Below are 15,678 nucleotides of genomic sequence, written 5' to 3' on the forward strand. Positions count from 1 at the left end.
TTGTCTCAGCTTGGGCCCTTCTCTTTCTTCAGTTGTGTGGTTTTTGCAGGCAAGTGTAGAGTGTTTTTACTTCAAGAGGGTAAAATGAAAGGTGTTAGTGCAGTGATTTTAACATAGGAGTTTTATACTGTATCGTGTCTTTCCTGTATTGTCCGCATTTGTCCAAAAGGCTGTACAATTTATTGTGTTGGTTGCAGTGCTCAGCTCCTTGTGTTCATTGTATAAAACAATCTCAGATTACTCAAATCTAGTTTAGTGTTCCAAAAACTAAAGATCTCTTACTTTAACAATGTTTTCCAAAGTGCCTGAAGTCCCTAAGAAACCTGTTCCAGAAAAGAAAGTTGCTGTTGCTAAAAAGGAAGTGGCTCCCCCAGCAAAAGGTAAAACATCTTTTGAATGTGGGCTTTAACCAGTTCTGTGCTATTGTCCTCTTTTTCTAACTTCTCCTATGTTCTCAACACATATGATAAATGTAATCTTTGTGTTACGTGTGAATGTCTGTTCTCATCTAAGGCATTCAAAAGCCTTAGAAAGATTACTTAGATGAATTTTAGTACCTTTAGAATTTTTGAAGGGCCTAGAAAAACTGTGCCTGAAGAAAAAGTATGTGTTCCTTTTCCCAAAGGAGAACATCTGCATGCCAATGATACACTTACTGATGGAAAGCACAGTACTTGTTGAGTTTTTATTTTCTTGTTAGTCTGTATGTGAACATGTATGTGTTAGAATTTATATTCTATGTATAATTCTCTGTACATCCATGAGATTTTTTTAAATCTGGTAATATATTCGAGCAGCTCATTCTTCAGTTAAGAAATCAGTCTTAAAGCCTTTGATAGTCTTTCAGCAACTGATTTGATTTTGTTTTTTATCAAACGTATGTTGCTCTTGTGATTTATCTTTCTATGTTAAGTGTATGAATGTGTTATGTGGTGTGCCTTGTTATTCTTACAAATGGATTAATGAAATCTATAATACTCCAATAAATCTTTGACATTTAGAATTCAGTTATCTTATATTTTATGGTTTTTTAAGTGCCAGAGGTTCCTAAGAAAGCTCCCCCAGAGAAAAAGGTTGCTGTTCCAAAAAGAGAGGAAGCTCCAACACCTAAAGGTACACTTAAGAAAACAATGTTCTTTTCTTATTATCTTAAGCATCTTCTTTATGTCAAATTTTGGGTTTGATTGCTAAGTTAATCTGGTTTTACTGGTACTTATCTACGTTAACGTGTATCTTTTGTGTCAGTTTTGTCTATAGATGTGCTGTAGACTTATTCTTAAAATACTTGTTAATTTAGCTAATTATATTATAATTAATATCTTTGAAGTACCACAAGTACCTAAAAAAACAGCTCCAGAAGAAAAAATGCCATATATTCCTAAAGTAGAAACTCCCCCTGCAAAAGGTACAATATACTTTAATGTCATTTATTGTAATCTTTAGAACATTGCTTTTATCTCAATATGGTCAACTGTCATGTTTGTAAGCAAAACATGTCCATGTGTAATCGTTCTCAACAACACACTTCTCTTACATGATGCATGTGCCAGTTTTTACTTCAAATGTTCTAAAACAAATACTTTTTTAAAGTGCCTGCAGTTCCTAAGAAACCTGTCCCGAAAGAAAAAGTATCTCCTGCTGTGCCTAAAAAAATAGAGGCTCCTCCAGCTAAAGGTATGCTTTCCAGTAGAAAACAAGAATATCCTATTTCTCAGCTTCTGTCTTTACATTCTGTGCTGTTATTAGTTGTTGATTGGTGCTTTTCCTGTGAGTTCTGTTCTGATTTAGACAATGAATCATTACAATATGTTCTATCTCTTATGCAATACTTAAACAATATTCTTTCTAAATATTGAATCTCTGTTATATGTTATGTGCTCAGTACTCTTCTTTGGAAAGCTTTATTTAGCATTTCAAAACTATGTTTTCACAATAGAATTGGTAAAGCATACATTTAATATCATTATCTTTCAAAGTGCCTGAAGTGCATAAGAAAGCCACTTTTGAAGAAAGAGTACTTATTACAGAAGAAAGAATATCTGTTGCCATTCCAGAGGAAATCCCATCACCTGAAGGTACACTATAAATAGACAATAGTGAGAGATTTGTGCTGTGTCTGCAAGTCTGTTGTTCTATCAACATTTTTGGTGTATTTTGATCTTAATATTAGTTGTCTTGTATGACTTTTGTGTTGATCTTCAGGCAGTTAAAAGCCTCCTAAAGTGCCATTTACAATTTCAGACTTGAATGTCAGGATCCCAGAACATTGACAGGGATGGAAACTCTACTACTGAATACAATGATCTTCAGATCAGGGCTTCATAAATTTACAGTAGCAAATATAGATATATTGTTGATTTTAGAGTCCACAAATTAGGGCTGTAACCATCCATTTGTCTTACTCACTACAAAGCTCTCTGTAGCCCTGAAGATAAAATACTGCTTCCCTCTGCAGTGTTAGCTTCTCACCAGCTTTCAGTTCACATTCTCACTTTCAGGGAAGATTGAGATCAGTTGTTTTAAGTTAGTATAATTCCACATAATATCTGCTTCGAGATAACTGAAATCGGTATTTTGTCTGTTTTTATATTCCATTAATAACTACCCAGTCAACATAATTTGGATTTTCCTTTAAAAACCATAAATGGATTTTTAGAAGAAAATTTGGGACATCTATCTAAAATATGAATTTGCAAATACACATTCATATGGATACATGCAGTGTTAATTTCTGTTTGTCTCCTGCAAATAACCTTTTCTCAAGAACTAGTCGAGGTTTTACCTGGCATAGTCACCTTTTTAGATGAGTACATGCCAGGATTCCTTTCAGTTCTTGACCTATCAATCTCATTTTTTTCCTTTCCTCACTTTCTTACATTTGGATCAAGGAGAAATTTCTTTGACTTGAGAAATCAAGGATCTAATTCTTTGACTCTTTTTCCCCACTTGAGCTGTTCTGATGGGGAAATCTGGGGAGCTGAAGCATTCTAATGAACTGACAGTGTTTGACCAGTGAATGGTATTCAATACAACACACAAGAGGGAACCTGGGACATGGACAAACCCCAAAATTTAGAACAAATCATACATATATATATATATATATGTGCACAGCACTTTCTGGATTGTATGCATATCTGTCATTGTCATATAGAACTTCTAAGAATTGGTCTTCATCTTCTCTATCCATCAGTCTTTCCCTCTATCCATCCACCAAATTACTAAAACTAATAATTTTCCTTAAAGAACCAACAGTTGAAGAATGGTCTGAAGAAGAAAGAGAGGAAGTATCCTTTTCCATTCACAGAGAAGAGATTTCTGAAGGTACGACAGCAATTCAGAAACACTAGGGAAAAGCAAAAAAGTAATTTTTGGTCTATACCAAATAGACAGTTCGGATTAAATCTGCTTTATTCATAAGGAAAAAATTATTACTATATAAATACGTTTTGTAACTTATATATTTTAATTTTAATGTCTATGACTTCTATTGCTTGCTTTTGAAAAGTGGAGTAGCTAATCCTCTTTCAACACGGTGAAAATAATAAGTTATCTCTTTGATAGTGAGCTCTATCAGGACTTCTTTCTGTTTACAAAAATCCTCTGTTGGAAGTTCCACTTCCACCAGGTTGCTTGGATAAAGTAAATGTTCTTCCGAATATCACAATGTATTCGAGTTTCTCAGATAATTTTATTGTAAAATAACTATATTGTTTCCACCTGTGAGTTTATTGGTGGTCACATAATACTGTGAAGAAACACTGACTGGCTCAGTTTCTATGACTAGTAGCACCACAGATTTTTCCAGGCACATCTTCAGTCAAGGAATTTTCTCAGTATTTTGGGAAAGATTTCCCAAAAAAATTTCAACATTAGTGAGTTAGTGGACAGAGGAATGAGCATTTTCAAATTTCACACAAGTACTGTATGAGGGCTCAGTCTCTCTGTTCCATTTAAGTTGCTTGGAGTGTTTCCATTGGCCTCAGAGGAAGCAGGATGGCTTGAATGTAGATTTTGTCATCCCAGAGGAGTCTATAAATGAAGCACACTTGTTTATTTTTGTCTTGCATATATTTTATTGCTTACCAGGGCCATAAAGACAGTAATAAATGTCAAATACTTAAACTTAAGTATTTTTATATTTTACTCTTTTTAAAAGTGACTGAAGAAGAGTCTTACTACATAGAGGAGACGGTAACTGTTCCAAAAAGAGAGGAAGCCCCACCCACAAAAGGTATAAGTTCATTTCACTACAACATATGAGTTGTTTCATCATTCTTAACGTTATTCTGCCACTACATGTTTATGTCCATTTTTGGCATTTTTGTATGTGTTTGTGCTATAGTGATACTACTCTCTGTAAAACTATGTATTGTAATCTTTTAAAGTGCCTGAGAAGCACAGGAGAGTTGTCCCTGAGCCAAAAGTCCCAGCTGCTCCTAAGGAAGCTCCAGGAATTAAAGGTATAAGCCAGTTCCTCAACTGGTTGATGTGTCTTCAAAGGGATTATGTTTGTCTTACTGTGTGCTTGTACATGTTGGCATAGGTGGTGTCTTCTCACATGATGAATGCTGTCTCAAATTCCACCTTGTACTTTGAAAATTATTGTTTAACTTGGTAAAACACACTGTGTAGTAGGCAATTGCAAATATTACACTTTAATATTCTTTCTCATCTTCCTTCTCATCTTGCTCATTTTCCTAAAGTTCCTGAAGTTCATAAGAAAGCTGTTCCTAAAGAGAAAGTACCTGTTCCTGTGCCTAAAAAAATTGTGGCTCCACCAGCAAAAGGTATAATAGTGGTTTGTTCCTGTTGCAGAAAAAAAAAAAGCTTTTTTGCTGCATTCTATCTTTAACATCTATGCCTTGGTTGGGAAATGTATTGTTGATACAACATATATCTCCAGTATCAAATTTCTTCAACACTAAACATGTGTTCATGTCTGTTTGTATACAATGACACGTGTGACCTGTGCTGTCTTCATGAGATTTATGTTATTCTATGTTATTTATATGTTATTTCATCTTCTATCTTATACCTGTTGATGAAATCAAACGAATTTTCTAAAGTTACACAATCTTTTTTAAGAACCTGCAGAAGCATTGGTGCCCACTTTTGAGGCAGAATTTGAAGAACCTCCAACAACCAAAGGTAAACAGATTATTACCATGGAGATTTTTTAGTTTGGTCTTGCAGCATTTGTGTTTAGGCATTTTACTTAAATACACTTTTGTTTGTTACTATCTGTAACCTTTGTAGGGATCTCCACTTTCTTTTGACTCTACTCATTTTGGTGCTATGGATGTAAAGGATGATCTTCAGCAGTCTCTTATTTTTGTTGCTGTTGAAGTTCACTTAGCACTTTTTTTTTAACAATCAGAATAAGTAAAAGAAACATATGCTTGCATTTCAAATATTGTAATTGAATATTTTTGTACATTATTTTTAAGTGACTGAAGTGCACAGGAAAATTATCACAGAAGAAAAAGTTGCTGTTGCTAAAAAAGAAGTAGCTCCACCAAAGAAAGGTATATAAATTTTCAGAATTAGACAAGAGAAGTCTTGTTTCAAAACAGTGGTTTGTATTTATGTCTAGTTATCTAACACAGACTCTAATGTTCAGTGTTTGCTGTCTTTTTTTCTTATTTTTTTACTTGAAGAAGTGTCAAGTCTCTGATTTGTATTTTGTCATCTGCTTATGTTAATATACTGTGATTAATTTAGTATTTATTACAATAAACTTTTTTTTTTTAAAACTGCTAGCAGTGCCCAAGAAGCCTGTGCCAGAAGACAAAGTACCTGTTCCAATTTCACAGAAAGTGGCAGCTCCACCAGCTAAAGGTATACAAGTTCTGTTGGAAGTAGAGATGGCTTTTAAATATCAGTCATCCATATGTGCATCATACTCACAGTCTGCCTAGTTCATCAAATCTGTCTCTCCTGATTTGGTTATAAATGAAAAAGACCTTCATCTTTTCCTCTTCAAAATACTGTGACAGAGAATAGTCATGTACCCTCATTATTTGCATTTTTTAGCCACTATTTAATTTCATTGATCACTCTGGAGGCCTAAATGCTTGCAAAGCTGAGTGACAACATTTATTTAATGAAAAAAAAATTGAAAATTTGAAAAATAATCTATCAATGTTTGTAATACTGTCAATATTCAGTGAAGTGTTTCAAACTTACAAATATGTTCTGTGTTTCTGTGCTTTTCTTGTGTTTGATTTTGTTATGTACCCTGTGTGTGGTGTTCTGTGGTTTGAGTTTCTGAAGAGTTTAAAGACAAAGTATTTACCTCTTACTTTCATCTTCCTTCCATCTTACTTCATTATATGTGAATATTCTGTTCCATTTTCATTTGTTTTGGTCTATATATCTATTACTCTAATACTAGAGCTATTATTTTAATATACATTATTTGTATGTCTCATGTGATTGTTGTGTTTATTATATTTTCTTTAAATTAGTGTGTTATTTGCTCCCAATTGTTTGTCTATTATTCTTTCATGTGAATTTCAGAATGTGTGTGATTTCTTTTAGAAGCTAGTATTCTTATAATTACTATCTTTAAAGTGCCAGAAGCACAGAGGAAAACTACCAGAGAAGAAAGAATATCCATGGCTGTTCAAAAGAGAAAAGTGTCTCCACCACCAGAAGGTAGTCCTGCCCATGGGTTAATCTATGAACAGATTGTGCTCATGTAAGACTACCAGAGCTTTGGGCCTATTGGTCTGGCACATCTCCTGAGGTTCAAATTTAGAATTATGAATTATTTAAGTTGGACAAAACACTTAAGGTCATTGAATCCAACCATTAACCTTACACTACCAAGTCCATCACTTTGATCCACTGTAGTCCCAGAGGAACTTTTACAAAGTCTTTGAGAAATACTAGACACATTTTTCCCAATTACTCTGGGTGTGGGTGGTGTCAGGAAATAATAGTTATTTTTCTAAGAAACTCCAAATGGGATATTTATTTTTGTATATGATATTACACTAGAAAAGAATATTAATGTTAGACTCTGTCTTTGAAGTACCAACAGAAGAAGAACATTGGGCTATGTCAGAGGAAGTATCCGTTTCTCTCCATACAGAAAAGGAGATTTCATACACAGGTATGAAGACTAAAAAGAATCTGTGTCCGAAGTTACATCTTGTCGGCTAGTAAAAAAAACAGAGAATAAAAGAAAATTTTATGTCCTTTGCTATTGCCAGTTTATCAGGAAAGTGAAGCTTGCAGAATAACTCAGGACAGTATTTCATTCTCACAAAATGTTTAATTCTTTCCTCTTGGCTTACTGCTGTTCTCATAGTGAAAGCCAAATAATTTAATCAGGTCCTCCTTTTTAAATCTTGCCACTTGTCTGATCTTTGAGGAGAAACAGTAGACAGTTTTTGCTTTCATTTAAATTAACATGCTTTACTATTCTGAAAAACAGACAGACCTTACCTGTTCTGTAAAAGCAACTCCTCACCTAAATTTAAAGGTGAAAGAAAAAGTCTCACCTCTACTGTTACCTACGTGGCTGATACACTTAACACAATCCAATGTAATGGATCTGCCTGTTCAACAGTTCACAGCTTTTAAAGAAAATTTATCGCTTTTTCACTTTTGCAGACTATCAATTGATTTGTGAAAATGACCCACTTACTACTTTTAGACTTGATACAGTTGATAAACGACATTATCATACTCATATCATGAAAGATTAATACAGACAAATCAGTGTGAAGTGAAATTATCTATTTAGTCTCCAATGATGAGGGGACAAGCGTACTATGAGTATGCTCATAGCAACCTGAGCTTTCTGAAAGGCACCATGCACAATGCAGTTTTTTTTCAAATTCACCAAAGTACCAGTTTTAGTTTAAGATTTCAAATGCAGATGTACCTGGCATTTATAATTAAATATCAAGGAGGACTCTGCCAGAAAATACTTAGAGAGGTAATGAGTCTTCACATTGCCCAAAAATCACACCAAGCATCAAGACTTGTGGCAATCACTCATGTATGCTCACTGTAGCTTGTCATGAATAAATCTGTCACTGACAGAATGGATTCCATCTCTTAAGGTCTGAAAAAAATCTCAAACCTGTTAAGAAAATGCCACAGTTATTCTCTTGGCAAGTCTGCCAGATCCTAAGATGCCTAGATAATTTTCTGTGCAGTTTCCAGTTATATTGGTCAAAATTTTTCCAAGACACTTGCCTCAGAAGACAAGACCCACACACTTCTGTAAAAGAGAATATGCTGCTTAAATATAGCATTTTTTCCTGAAAAAATATTGAAAACTGAACATATCCACATCTTAATCTTTTGGAAATGCTCCTGCTTTTACAAGGAATGACTCCTTGCCATGTCAGAACAAACAAGTCACTTCATAAAGTAATTGACGGAAAAGGAAAAACACCTACCTCGCTGAGCAAGTCATTCTTTTGCTTTTAGTTAGACCAGAGCTCTTATCTATCATTAGTCACTCTCAAAGTTTTTCTCCACATATTCCTTCACTTTCATCTGGAGTTTCCTATCAAATCTTTTGTTGTCAGTGAATGAGGACTCCTGATCTCTTCCTGAGGTAGTGCAAAGTGCCACTGCTGTGGAGAGGAGCTGCTGCAGAGAACAGTGTTTATTGATTTTGTAATTGGATGGCTTTGGATTTTGAGTTCTGACCATCAGCAAACTTAACTTCACTGTTGGCAGCAGTGGATGAAGGAATCACATCAGCTGCTTATTTTGGTATCTTGAAAAGTTTGTTGTTTCTTGATTGAAAAGAAGCCTAATGACTTCTCTAGCTACATGTCCTGTGACAATAAGCACGCTTGTCTTTTACATGTCAGCCATGTGTTTGTAAGATATCTTTTTCTGTTTCTTGCCAAGAATACTTTTGCTTTTAAACAATTTACATCTAAAAATTCTTAAATGTAATTGTACTGTATCTTTTAAGTGCCTGATGTACCAGAGAGGGCTATCATTGAAGAAAGAGTACCAATTTATCCTCCTAAAAAAATGGCAAGACCACCAGCCAAAGGTACACTGGATATAGTAGTGAAATATGGTGTAAATGTTTTTTGTGTCTTGTATGTTCCATGTGTAGTGAGTACTGATTTGTTTTCTATGGAATGTTCTTCCTTTGGGTAATTCTTAGTTGCCAACGCCTTGTGATCCTTGTTATTAGCAAGATCTATGTGCTTAATTTTAAGGTTTTTTTAATTGGTATCTTTTTAAGTGCCCGAAGTACGCAAGACAGTTGTCCGAAAAGAAAAAGCGTACGTTGAAGTTCCTCAGTATGAAGAGGAAGAAGAGATTCCCAGGTATGAGGAAGAAGAGACCACCAGATATGAGAAGGAGGTAATCCATTACAAGGAGGAAGTTCGCCATTATGAAGAAGTTAGTCACTATGAGGAGGAAGTTCCTCAGTACGAAGAGGAAGAAGTTCCTCAATATGAAGAGGAAGAAGTTCCTCAATATGAAGAGGAAGAAGTTCCTCAGTATGAAGAGGAAGAAGTCATCCATTATAAAGAAGAAGCTGCTTATTATGAAGAGGAAGTTGCTGAATACGAGGAGGAAGAGCCACAGGTTCCTCAGTATGAAGAGAAGGCTCCTCTACCAGCTAGAGGTATACTTTAACTTTAGGGTTTGTGTGAGAAAAGTAGTAAATTTTCATTCTATGAAAATACCAAACTTTTGTTTTAAAGTGTTTCGGTGTACTTTACAGTGTGTGTTTTTGTAGATGTTTATTGATGATTATATAGTGCAGAAAACATGTGATGGCTGTATATCTATTCTTTACTACTATCTCCATAAATTCAAATGTTCCATGTCATACATGTTCATTCCTCTTTCAAAGGCATTCTGTATAACCCACTATAAAAATTTAACAGAACTTAATTTCATCCTCATCTGGGGTCCAATTTTGCTTTCAGACTGTGCTTGAAATACTTTAAAATGCTTATGTAAAGTCTGAAGTCATAGACAAAAAAATACATTTATCTAGAAAATAGCTTGGATACTTGAAAATGAGTGATTTAGGAACACAATTCACAATGAATTCTTTTCCGAAATCTTAGAAAGCCCTACAGTTGATGTTTATTTCTGTCTTGAAGGGAATAATATACTTTTGTGAAAAAGAAAAATTATCCATATTTAAATAATCTTAGTTGCAAGTTTTTTCCTTAGGACTAATTTTTATGGTATGGGTATACATTTTCGACATTGTTAGTACAGGATGAACATAATATTCATTACTTAGGAGAACTTGGTCATGCCAAGATCTTGGTAATAAAGCCTTTCTGCATCATAATATAAAGATACAGATCATGCACATCCAATTTTCCAAAATTACATAATCATCTAAGATTGTCATTTCCAGTCCTGATCCAAACCATTCTGTACTGCCATTTTCCCCTTAAAGAAGTTCAGAATTTCTTTTGACTACTTAATGTGTCAAAATTATATCTAACCTTGTTTGCAGTACAAATTTCATTATAAACATGAGAAAAGATGAGGCTGTACACTGCAAAAGCCAGGTTAATCCTGAACAGAAAGATTAGTGTTGGCTGAAATTTCCATTGAATTTCTCATAGTAGCTAAGTGTAATTCATATGTGCTCCAAACTTTCTTCAGTATGCTCGGAGCCAGTGGAATTATTCTCCTGTCATTGTAAAATTTATATGGACATTTCTGGGGTTTGGAGTACAAACAAAAGTTTAGATATGTTTTAGTTGAAACCTTTGCCTCACTGCAGTTAAAGGAAAAGTCTGTTGATTTCAGAAGAGTAAAGAGATTTTTTTTAAAAGCATTTCATTTACCATCAAATTGTGGTATAAACTGTTGGGTACTTATAATGGATAGATCTGTGCTTGAAGTAAGTCAGTTGATAAACTAGGTATGCTTGGGTTTTTTGCATGTAGAAACCTCTTGGAAATTTTTCAGGAAGAAAATGCAGTCAGCAATTTATATTTAATATATATAAAAGAATATGATCAGATGCAACCTATTACATGCCTGACAAGTACTGGGAACATGTATTTAATAGCTGGTTCAAAAAAGTCAGACTCTGACTTAATCTTCTGATCAGCAGAAAAGCCCTTGAAGTTGAAAACATTTTTATTGATGGGACCCATGGCTGAGCAGGGAGAATGGACATGACATAGCAGCTAATATGATGTGTTTGTTTTTGTGGGGGTTTTTTTGTCTTAGTGATAAAACCCTTTTAAATCATAACTGTTTGTTTGGAGTATGTGATGTTTGTTTGCACTTTATATTCCTGTTGTTATGGAATGAAATACCTAAAACATTAATGGTATCTTTCAAGTTCCTGAGGTTCCCAAGAAGCCTATTCCAGAGGAAAAGATATCTGTTCTGAAGAAAAAAGAACCTCCTCCAGCAAAAGGTATATATCATCTGTTTAAGTTAGAAGACATCCTCTGAATATGTAATTCACATTATTTTGAAGATGCCTTAATTGCTTATTACTTTTTTCTATTCTTTTTGGAGAGGGGTCTTCATATGAAATATTTGTGTTGCTGTCTTTTTTGTTTAATTTCTTTTTTGAGTAGCTTATGGTTTCTTTCTTTAACCAAAATCATGTTTTTGAAGTGCCCGAGGTGCCAAAGAAACCTGTACCTGAAAAGAAAGTCCTAGTGCCGAAGAAGGAAGTTCCCCCAGCTAAAGGTATATGCACTTGTAATTATCTGTGATGAGAAACATCTTCTAGCATTCGTTTATCTTCTCACTTGTGTTAAAAACTAGGATAAAAAAATAATTGTTGCTTTTAAGGACTGTGATTCTTTTTCTTTGTGTTTAATTGTTTTAGTGTGACTCGTCTGTATGTTTTAACACGTTGTTTTACATTTTCATGCCAAGCTCAATATTTAATAATATCTTGCTAAGTTCCAGAAGTGCCAAAGAAACCTGTGCCAGAAGAGAAGGTTCCTGTTCCTGTACCAAAAAAGAAGGATGTTCCACCAGCCAAAGGTATATGATTTGATATAGCCCTTGACTGAATGATTTATAAATAAACAAAAGCAAAAGTCAGTCTTTTTTTTATCACCTATGTGATGTAGAGTGAAGAAAGTTTTTTATTCTTGACAGTTCTTCTTTCTCATCCAATTTATTTTATAATATCAATGTTCTTTACCTTGTGGCTCAAAAATGAAATTCTTAAGCTACAATAATATTTTTTCAAGTGCCTGAAGTACCAAAGAAACTTGTGCCCGAAGAGAAGGTACATGTCCCAGTGCCTAAAAGAGTAGAAGAGCCTCCACCAGCCAAAGGTACACCATTTTTTGGTTCAACTGTGTGATTCTATGTTTGTTTCTTCATCTTTATACTTTCTACTGCCAGTAACAATCCCATTCTTCAGCCTAATGTGTTTGAACCACTCCCTGAGCTGTTTGATCAGGACGCTGTTGTGTCTATGTCTGTCAGTCATGGGGTCTGTACTTACTCTTTGAAAATGTCTTTGTGTTTTGTATTGTCTCTGTCTTTTGGATCTTATATATCTAAATCATTTTAAAGGACTTGCTGTTTCAAAAACAGATGATAAAAAATTTATCTAAACAGCCAGACTTCCCCCTTAGCATTACTACACCAGTTTGTCGTTCTGTAGTCTCTGTATATTTGTAAGTTTACATCTGTGCATAAATCTGTGGAAAAAATCAATGTTAACTTTCACACCTTACTACATTTTTACCATATTTGTGAAGTTATCTTAATATCAGATAAACAGTTATCTTTTTACTAGGTTTTGTATTACATTGAAAATTAATTCCCTAAAAAAAATGTCTTTAAAGTGCCTGAAGTGCCCAAGAAGGTTCCAGAAAAGGCAGTACCTGTCCCTGTACATAAAAAGCCAGAACCTCCACCAGCCAAAGGTATTGCTTCTTATAGCTGAACACGTGGATAATGCTTGTTCTTGTTTCTGTGTGTTTGTTGTTAGAATTTAACTGAAGTGTTGTAGCAGTGTGTGACAAATGTACTTGCTAATTCACAGTCTTTAGCTTCTGTGTAAGTTGTGTCTAAGCTTTCTACAATTAAAAACTATCTTTGAAGTGCCAGAAATACCAAGACGTCCCAGTGAAGGGGTACCTATTTTTGCTCCTGAAGAAGAGGAGGAAAAGGTTCCAGAGATGCCAGCAAGAGGTACTGCATTCCTTCTTGAAGATTATGAGAGCTTTGTTCAATTCATTAATAGATCTTCATCTCCAGTGATTGTTTTAAGCTTGATGTAATTAACCTTCTGGGAGGAGGTTTTTTTTTTTTCCTGGTCTTTGTGACTTTGTTCTGTCGTTTTAGTAGTTGTGATGTTCTAAAAGCAATTACCAATTTCTTATCAAAACAATATCTTTAAAGTGCCAGAAGTGCCCAAGAGAGCTGTCCCAGAAGAAAAAGTACCTGTTGCAGTTCCTAAAGTAAAGAAAATTCCACCAGCTAAAGGTATATCACATCGTGGTATATGCAGATAATTCCTCTCCCTCTTATTTTCACATTTCAGTGGAAACCTAATTTTAACATTCAATTTATACTCGTGTGAATTCAGGTCCTTGGTTATAGCACCCTGCTGCCTCCCTGTAGTAAGCAGTGCTAGGGCTCACACAGGGCTTTTCTATCTTGTTATTGACTGCAGCCAGCTGAGATTCAGGGCTTGAATCATGTGCTTGTTTCCACTTTAAGAGATTACTGGGAATTAAATAATTCCTTGTGATATTATCATCAGAAATAATTTTTAAAGTAATTTAAGTTTTCTTTAAACAAAATAGCTAAAATTAAATTTTATGGCCCTTTACCTGGAAATTCTTCAGTTTAGGGAGATAATTCTCATATGTGCCTTGAGAATAAGCTATATTCTCAAGGGTTTTAACTAAACTTATACAAAAATAACATCAACTTACTGATCATACTAATAACTAGATCCTATACCCTAAATGTGAATTCAAAATGGAGACAGACTATTGCAAAGGCCACTATTGGATGCCAAGCAGATTCTACCTCAGCAGCTGAGCATTTTAGGAAAAAAAAAAAGGAAAAAAAGAAAACAAAATAAGAAAAGCAGACACTGAAAAGTTTTTATGTAAAAAACCTTAATGCTAATAATCATATTTAAACTCTGGTTTGTAGCATATCTTGCTAATATTTTCTATTTGCAATGACACTGTGGAATTAAAAATTGGGCAAAATTGCTAATCCTCATATAATCCTTGTAACCCAGCTACACATTGCCATTTTCAGGGACTAAAAAATACCCAGTAGTTTCCCCTATTTTTATTTATAACGTTTCCTTAAAGTTGGTGTCTTTGTGGTTTATGTTATGGATTTTTCTTTGAGATGTTGTGAAAGTAAAACTCTTAAAATAATATCTTCAAAGTGCCTGAGGTTGCAAAGAAAGTTGTGTCTGAAGAAAAGGTTCCCATTTTTGTTCCTGAGGAAAAAGAGGAATTTACTCCAGAGGAAATTGTACCAGAAAAAGGTACATGATCTTTTCTTGCAAGTCACTCATGACATCTTTTGTGTTCATTAAAATCCGTCTCTATTTCTTGTTCAAAGTTTTATGTAACTCTTATATGTGTTTTGGGGGGAGTTTGTGGTCTTGTTCTATGTTTTTGTCTTGTTTCCATGTTCACGCTTTTACTGCTCCAAAAGCAATTTTAACACGTGTTTGCAAAATAATATCTTTAAAGAGCCAGAGATTCCTAAGAAACCTGTCCCAAAGGAAAAAACACCTATACCTCCACCTGAGAAATTAGAGCTTCCTCCAGCAAAAGGTGCATAAGTAAACAATGTGTTGTTACTCTCGTTCAGTGTCTCTGTTTAGTTATTCTCGTTCAGTGTCTCTGTTTAGTTTGTTTGTTATTTACATTAGCTTTGTGTCCCTGCTGCATTTCTGTATTGATATCTCAGAGTGCCTGTCAAACTCCTAGGAAAACAAGCTCTAAAATTATTTGAGCTGCTCAAGAAGTCTGTCCATGGGTGTAAAGTGTCTTTTGTTTAAATTTCTGTTTCATCTTTTAAAAATATATTCTGCAGATCAGTTCTTATTATGTCTCTTTGTACATCTTTTGTGTTCTCTTCCTTATACTACTGGTGGATGACATTCTTAAAATAAAATGTCTTTAAAGTGCCTGAGATGCCTAAGAAACCCATTCCTGAAGTGAAAGAACCTGTTCCTAAAAAGGTGCCAGCTCCATCAGCCAAAGGTACTGCAGATTGTAAATGCTGTTATGGTTAACTGATAATATTCTTGATCCAAGTTGAGTTTAGCAAGGGATACTTTAGTATTTCTGTCCTCTATTGTATTTGTCACTATACTATTTGTTTTGTTTGTAAGTTTCTGCTCTGTTGTTTGTAAACTTCTGGCTTTGTGTCCATTTAAAAATTGTGCAAAAGTACACTGAAGTTAGGTCTTATCTTTAAAGTACCCAAGGTGCCTAAGAAGGTTGCTCCTGAAGAGAAGGTGCTGGTTGCTCCTGCTGAAAAAGTGGAGGTTCCAGCTGCAAAAGGTATATGTCCTCCTTATAATTAATATTTATGCTAGGAATACCCTTCACCTTCTTTCTAACTTTTGTCTCTGTTGTACAAGAGTTTTGTCTGAATTTGTGTTAAAACTCTTCATTTCCAATGTTTGCATTGTTGAATCGTAAAACTCTGTTTCTTGTGCTTTTCTATTTACACTGC

The 15,678-nt window shown here is 34.5% G+C and overlaps 1 protein-coding gene across 1 annotated transcript in view; it reads left to right on the forward strand.

The window, feature by feature from the left end:
• LOC106861576 (titin) overlaps window positions 1–15,678 on the forward strand; it is a 238,036-nt gene that overhangs the window by 92,236 nt on the left and 130,122 nt on the right. The window contains exons 117-142 of the mRNA XM_088167962.1: window positions 303–380; window positions 1,036–1,113; window positions 1,591–1,674; window positions 1,977–2,075; window positions 3,247–3,324; window positions 4,160–4,234; window positions 4,389–4,463; window positions 4,707–4,790; window positions 5,089–5,151; window positions 5,451–5,528; window positions 5,764–5,841; window positions 6,583–6,660; window positions 7,040–7,120; window positions 8,951–9,034; window positions 9,233–9,622; window positions 11,321–11,398; window positions 11,605–11,679; window positions 11,899–11,982; window positions 12,195–12,281; window positions 12,801–12,881; window positions 13,060–13,149; window positions 13,360–13,443; window positions 14,372–14,473; window positions 14,685–14,768; window positions 15,123–15,200; window positions 15,420–15,503. Coding sequence (XP_088024088.1) covers window positions 303–380; window positions 1,036–1,113; window positions 1,591–1,674; window positions 1,977–2,075; window positions 3,247–3,324; window positions 4,160–4,234; window positions 4,389–4,463; window positions 4,707–4,790; window positions 5,089–5,151; window positions 5,451–5,528; window positions 5,764–5,841; window positions 6,583–6,660; window positions 7,040–7,120; window positions 8,951–9,034; window positions 9,233–9,622; window positions 11,321–11,398; window positions 11,605–11,679; window positions 11,899–11,982; window positions 12,195–12,281; window positions 12,801–12,881; window positions 13,060–13,149; window positions 13,360–13,443; window positions 14,372–14,473; window positions 14,685–14,768; window positions 15,123–15,200; window positions 15,420–15,503 — 2,430 coding nt within the window. The remainder of the gene's footprint in view (window positions 1–302; window positions 381–1,035; window positions 1,114–1,590; window positions 1,675–1,976; window positions 2,076–3,246; window positions 3,325–4,159; window positions 4,235–4,388; window positions 4,464–4,706; window positions 4,791–5,088; window positions 5,152–5,450; window positions 5,529–5,763; window positions 5,842–6,582; window positions 6,661–7,039; window positions 7,121–8,950; window positions 9,035–9,232; window positions 9,623–11,320; window positions 11,399–11,604; window positions 11,680–11,898; window positions 11,983–12,194; window positions 12,282–12,800; window positions 12,882–13,059; window positions 13,150–13,359; window positions 13,444–14,371; window positions 14,474–14,684; window positions 14,769–15,122; window positions 15,201–15,419; window positions 15,504–15,678) is intronic.

Source organism: Sturnus vulgaris, chromosome 7 (genome assembly GCF_052056855.1).
Source record: "Sturnus vulgaris isolate bStuVul1 chromosome 7, bStuVul1.hap1, whole genome shotgun sequence".
NCBI classification, from domain to species: Eukaryota; Metazoa; Chordata; class Aves; order Passeriformes; family Sturnidae; genus Sturnus; species Sturnus vulgaris.